General features: G+C 35.3%; 2 protein-coding genes across 4 annotated transcripts; one reads left to right on the plus strand and one right to left on the minus strand.

Moving 5' to 3' along the window:
* Positions 1-1,742: 1,742 nt before the first annotated feature.
* On the minus strand, positions 1,743-4,195 carry tfpi2 (tissue factor pathway inhibitor 2). Of its 3 annotated transcripts, none has more exons than XM_051873656.1 (5): positions 3,973-4,195; positions 3,671-3,841; positions 3,156-3,335; positions 2,549-2,716; positions 1,743-2,430 (listed from the first exon to the last, which is right to left on the minus strand). In XM_051873656.1, exons 1-5 carry the CDS (start codon positions 4,052-4,054, stop codon positions 2,336-2,338), a joined length of 696 nt encoding a protein of 231 aa, XP_051729616.1. In that variant the 5' UTR covers positions 4,055-4,195; the 3' UTR covers positions 1,743-2,335. The 3 variants fall into 3 exon arrangements, with proteins under 3 accessions (XP_051729616.1, XP_051729615.1, XP_051729617.1); XM_051873655.1 differs by having other exon boundaries at positions 2,540-2,716; XM_051873657.1 differs by having other exon boundaries at positions 2,521-2,716.
* Positions 4,196-4,700: 505 nt separating this feature from the next.
* Positions 4,701-5,567, plus strand: gngt1 (guanine nucleotide binding protein (G protein), gamma transducing activity polypeptide 1). The gene is made up of 3 exons (XM_051873330.1): positions 4,701-4,868; positions 4,977-5,075; positions 5,218-5,567. The coding sequence occupies exons 2-3, from the start codon at positions 4,980-4,982 to the stop codon at positions 5,341-5,343; spliced, it is 222 nt and encodes a 73-aa protein (XP_051729290.1). The 5' UTR covers positions 4,701-4,868; positions 4,977-4,979; the 3' UTR covers positions 5,344-5,567.
* The last annotated feature ends 602 nt before the right edge of the window (positions 5,568-6,169 follow it).

Here is a 6,169-nt window from a genome sequence, read left to right on the forward strand (position 1 = left end):
ACATATCATAATGCAATTATCACAGGTAGTTTCTCTTTAAGGAGAGTCTCTAACCTCAAGGAAGGATGTTGCATATTGAATCTTCACTCCATCAGGTAGATATTTAGATAATTTCCCCCTTAAAGGGTTAGTTCACCCAAAAATGAAAATTCTGTCATTTATTACTCACTCTCATGTCGTTCCACACCCGTAAGACCTTCGTTCATCTTTGGAACACAAATTAAGATATTTTTGATAAAATCCAATGGCTCAGTGAGGCCTGCAAGACAATTAACACTTTCAATGCCCAGAAAGCTACTAAAGGCATGTTTAAAACAGTTCATGTGACTACAGTGATTCAACCTTAATGTTATAAAACGATGAGAATACTTTTTGTGTGCCAAAAAAAAAAAAAAAACGATTTTATTCAACAATATCTAGTGATGGGCGATTTCAAAACACTGCTTCATGAAGCTTCGAAGCTTTACGAATCATTTGTTTCAAATCAGTGCTTCGGAGCGCGTATCAAACAGCCAAAGTCACGTGATTTCAGTAAACGAGGCTTCGTTACGTCATAAATGTTTCGAAATTTCAATGGTTCACGTGACTTTGGCAGTTTGATACGCGCTCCGAACCACTGATTCGAAACAAAAGATTCGTAAAGCTTTGAAGCTTCATCATGAAGCAGTGTTTTGAAATCACCCATCACTAGATATTGTTGAATAAAGTCGTTATTTTGTTTTTTTTGGCGCACAAAAAGTATTTTCGCCGCTTCATAACATTAAGGTTGAACTACTGTAGTCACATTAACTGTTTTAAATACGTCTTTAGCAGCTTTCTGGGCATCTGAAAGTGTTAATTATCTTGCTGGCAATGCAGGCCTCACTGAGCCATCGGACTTTATGAAAAATATCTTAATTTGTGTTCTGAAGATGAACGAAGGTCTTACGAGTGTGAAACGACATGAGTAATTAATGACAGAATTATCATTTTTGGGCGAACTAATCCTTTAATATATAACTACATCTTATTCAGGTTGGGCAAAACAACACTTTCTAAAATGCAATGGAAAAACAAAACAAAGAAATACCATCCTTGTCATGCCAACTTAAAATTCTGAGCTGCCGAAATGCTTTTGGTAATGTAATCTGTGTGTCTTCAACAATGTAAAAAATTTGCATTGAAGTGTCACACCAAAAGAATTTCATGGAGAGTTCCTGTAGCAGAGCATTATACTGCATGAACACAGAACTCCACCTTGTGGCTGTTTTAGCCAACATTAATCTGAAGCCATTCTCCAAGGGACTGACTAGTTTGTGGAACATTAAGCTACCAAATTTGTTCATGATAAATTCAGCTTTGCTTTATTGGTCTTTACATAAAATTGCATTTTCTGTGTGACAGATGCCTTAGGCCACATCATGTCTAGACTATTTATCAAACAAGTTAATTACGTGATAGATAGATACACTAGGGGGCGCTATATAGACTTTCAAACAAAAGTGGTAATCATTGTGGATTAAGAACAAATTACATAGGCTACTTTCACAACAATAACATAAAAAACATTTATTTATATATGCAGTTTATCTTTACTATGTGATGTTGCCACATTTTGAAAATCTGAATGGATGTACAGGTGATTATGATAAATATGTGTGTGATGATGTGTTGTTTATGGTGACATTCTTCATGTGACAGATCAAACATGAATTGGTAGTCATCTTTAATACTTCAAAAATGATTAGAGACTGATGCAGATGAAAGACTCATAAATGCTTGTTTATTCAGGATTGATATAATGTGCCGTTACAAAGGCATGGGACACAACATGATTTGAATCAAATTTGATATAAAATATATATATGTAAATTAGAGAAAAACCTGCCATTTTTAAGGCAACAGACAGTGACTGTTTTCATTTTTCATTCTTGCCCTTGTCAGGTTAAGTGTCACTAGCTTTCTGTAATGACTATCATGTTACTACGCCTAGACTTAGATGATACCTGCTGCCAATTATATATGTTCTTGCTGAAGAGAGGAACAGATTAAAGCTTTAGCATATTAAATAATGTTGGCAAATAATCATCAGTTAAACATTATGCTTTATCACTTAAACAGTGTTAGACTTATTGTATTTAACAATACAAATAATTAAAAATGGTAAATCCTTGTTTTACTGAAAATAAAAATGCACACAGGTATAAAAAATACATGAGAATAATAAACAAACTTTCAATAAACAAGCATTTTTAAAACAATACCATATATACACAGAGTGGGATGTGTATCCATTACTGTAAAATCAGTGCAATCATTTTTGTCAGTAAAACAGTGAGAATGACTTCATGAACAATTATTTGGCTGACTTCTCCTTTGGTGGCTGAGCCTTTGTTCGTTTTAAGTACTTTTTAGAAGCTTTTACTGATTTTTTCCTCCAGCGTTTGCTCCCTGAGAACAACAAAACACATGGTTAGACATTGAAAATAATGCTGTCCTATTGTCGTGATAATGACTTTCTCATATTAATTACAAACTAACCCAAAGCGATGAAACAAACCATTTTTACCACAAACATCAATGCAGCTTTCTTTGGAGATGAAGTTATTGCTGCTTCCTCCGCATCCCGTGTAAATGAACTCCTCGCATGTTTTTGTAGCAGAGTTGTAGTAATACCTTGGTATGGAAGCTAAGCACTTTCCTTTATCCATAATATCAAGGCAAATCACAGGGATTGCTGAAAAAAATTAAACACAACAGAAATGTTTAACTTTTGATCTTGAAAGTCCATTAACTAAGCCAGGCAAGAGACTGGAAACCGTTTAGACATGAAGGCCATTAAACAAGCTTGTTGTTCTGATGATTTGAAAAGATAAGAACAAAAAAAAATGCCTTAATGTGTTCCAGTGAAGACGGTTAGGGTTGCAACAAGTACACAGGTCCCTTAATGTTCTGTTCTATGTTTCGCTCATCAATTTTATTATTGCCATTGACATTTCCTCACCAAATCATTATCAAGGTCCAATGCCTTATTGCTGCTTTTTTTTTTTTTTTGGAAGATGGCAAAAACACTTTCCCACCATCTTGCCTTTAAATACCTTCTTTAATCTGCATTTTAAATATTTCATCTGATCTGCAAATGCTTCAGTGAGACTTTTTTTTAAGTGTCTACTTACTTTTAGGAGGTCTGCAATATTCCATACATTCCTGAAAGTTTTGAAAGTTGTTTTCATTGCCTTGGCAGCCACCATAAGTGAAAGGTTCACACAGCATGGAGGTCATATTGAAGAAATAACGCTTGAAGAGGCCTCGACAGAGCCCCTCTTTCTTCGGAAAACGACAGATCTGGGGGATTTCTGTGGTGTGCAAAACAAAACATGTTTAAGTGAGCATTTCACATCATTTGAACAAATAACTATGATAGCATTATCATTTTAAACTCAGAACTCTCATTAAAAAGCCCATTTAAGATGCCATGTGTGTTGTTTACAGATCATCCCTTATGAAAACAATGGTTTTACCACAAAAAAACATGGTTACTATAGTTTTGCTACAATAACCATAGTTTAACCATGGTATTTGTAGTAAAACTGGGTATACAAATGGTAATCAATCCACCTAAACACCAAAGTTACTACAGTTTTACTATATAAAATCATGGTTAATTTATTTGCATTTATAATGAACGTACTTGGTATCCTGAAGCATGATTTCTGACATTCCAAAAAGGACTTGAAGTTGTTCGCGTTTCCTCCACAACCGCTATAGCTGAATTCTTCACACTGTTGGGTGATTGTATTGTAGTAATAGCGATGGATGTCATCATTGCACGTTCCTTCTTCAACTTGCAACAGACAAACTTCTGTGAGGGAATAAATAACGCGTTAATAAACCTCATGCTCAAATTCACGTGCAGCTTTTAAGTTTTCAACAACAGAATGCCTCCGTTTCGCCACTTTACTAGCCATTAAAAGAGCAGAATGTTATCTTTACCTTTGGGTTGTACATAGAGTCCGACGGCGCTTTGCAGCAGAGCAACAATAAGCAGAAGACCTCCAAACAAATCACACGCCATTGTGACAGATTGTGGATTCGAAGATCTTGTGTAGTCTGATATACTTCTGTTATGTTACTCGCCTGAAATGTTACTAACTTGACTTGTCACAATCGTTGCCTTATAAATGGAGAATTTGTCAGAGGTGGAATTGGAAGGGCGGGCTATACTTCGTCATTTCCATAATTCCATGTAAAACGCGTCTATTCCCAAATAAATAATGACGTTGAATTATATCAAAGCCAAACTTAATAGGCTACTACACCTATTCTACTATAGTAATACTAATATAAAAAACTAATAAAAATAGAACGTATAATCATTATAGAATAATAATAATATAGTAATAATAAAATTATTAGCTACTATAGGACAGTTGTAGTAGAAGTTTGGCTCTGAATTAACAATATAATAATATAATAAAGAACACATCATATCTTTGATGATAATGAATTATCTAATGTGACAGGTTAGGGGTAAACATGGATTAGCATGCTAATCACAGTAGCCTGTAATACTTTCTATGTCCCCTTGACCTATATTGCAATCCGACGGTCATTAGAAGAAAACCTTTTACATCAATTTCATTATGTTTGGCATGTAATTCATTTGTTATGTAAATATGTATTTAATTTGTTGTATGTGTGGTAATCCACAAGAACAGCTGACCACAAATGTGGAGAAGAAGACTATGGAAAGATAAAATAAGTGTGTTTGTTTTAATGAGATTAAGAGATTACAATGTTTATGCAGATTACTTTATAAACCGGATTGAGGGAGAGGTACAGAATCTCTGTCCATTTTCAGGGTGGAGGAGACCTCATCGTAAGCGGCAGTAAGTCTGGTCATCAGAAATGTTTTTTTGTATAATTGAATATCTAAAGCATAAATACCCTATCACATGTGATGTGATTGTCTGATTTGATTTCTCACATTCTCACAGACAATGCCGGTCATAAATGTAGAAGAACTGACAGACCTGGATAAGGCTAAAATGGAAGTAACCCAGCTCAAAGTTGAGGTGAAGCTGGAAAGGGCGAAGGTAAGTGTTCAAATCTACTCATAGTCGGATTACACAAAACGGACTACATCAAAGTTGGATGGCCTGAATGGCTTTCTAAAGCGTATGTACGAGTACGCTTTTTTCCCCTTTGATTGTCACTTCAATGACTTTTTTCCGTCAGGTGTCCAAATGCTGTGAAGAGATTTCGGAGTACATTCAGGGCGGAGCAGAAGAGGATCCTTTGGTCAAAGGCATTCCAGAGGAGAAGAACCCATTCAAGGAGAAAGGTGGATGTGTCATTTGCTAATGTGGATGACTTTTGCAGCTTAGTGTTTAAGCTAACTGCTTAAATTTAACCATAGCTGGAATCCACTCTACTGCCCGAAAAAAGGACAATCACAAACATGGATAGATGTTCGAATAACAAATGGCTTGTAAATGAGTCCCTAAGGGGAGTCCCTATGAGACCCTCATATGTTGTGTATTCATCTTTGAAGTGATGTAATAAATCTGACTACCATTGTGCACTGATCACCAGAGACTTGCTTGATGGACTAATACATGTATTTCTTTCTTGGGCAGCCTGGGTGAAAGTGAATGTTTGAGCTTGTAATCGACATGATAAATCAAGGCTTAAACGGTGGAATAATTTAGCTATTCAATAAAACCAAAGTTACATGGCAAAAGGCCACTACAGTTTCTGACTGAAATTTTTGTCACCTGAACATCCCCAAGAGCCATTATGTGTTTGGTTTAAAGTGTACAGTGTTTATTTTACAGAAAACTTTACATCAAGTGTTAGAAGAGTTTGCCATAATAATTTCACACTTTCTTGTTAATTACAAAATGAGGTAACACTTTATTTCGATAGTCTAACTATAAGTAACTTTGCAACTACCAGTCATTGGAGTATTAGTAGACTGTCTGCTTAATATTTGCTAACATTTTATTTTGATGCTCACAACAGACATTTACTGACTGTAAGTAACTTTCCAACTACTACAGTATGCTATACTACTAACCCTAACCTAACAGTCTACTAATACTCTAATGAGAGTTAGTTGACATGTAGGCCTAGTTGCAAAGTTACTTGGGGTGAATTTAAGTTGATTGGGACACATTTTGCCTTTGAG

The sequence above is a fragment of the Ctenopharyngodon idella genome, chromosome 19, assembly GCF_019924925.1.
Source record: "Ctenopharyngodon idella isolate HZGC_01 chromosome 19, HZGC01, whole genome shotgun sequence".
NCBI classification, from domain to species: Eukaryota; Metazoa; Chordata; class Actinopteri; order Cypriniformes; family Xenocyprididae; genus Ctenopharyngodon; species Ctenopharyngodon idella.

Bases quoted from the DNA above. Each gene is read 5' to 3' on its own strand.
- tfpi2 (XM_051873655.1), bottom strand. From the start codon at position 4,054: ATGGCGTGTGATTTGTTTGGAGGTCTTCTGCTTATTGTTGCTCTGCTG. The intron at 3,336-3,670 runs GTACGTTCATTA...TGCACACCACAG, and splicing joins ATCATGCTTCAGGATACCAA to AAATCCCCCAGATCTGTCGT. The intron at 2,431-2,539 runs GTTTGTTTCATC...TGTTGTTCTCAG, and splicing joins TGATGTTTGTGGTAAAAATG to GGAGCAAACGCTGGAGGAAA.
- gngt1 (XM_051873330.1), top strand. From the start codon at position 4,980: ATGCCGGTCATAAATGTAGAAGAACTGACAGACCTGGATAAGGCTAAA. The intron at 5,076-5,217 runs GTAAGTGTTCAA...TTTTTCCGTCAG, and splicing joins TGAAGCTGGAAAGGGCGAAG to GTGTCCAAATGCTGTGAAGA.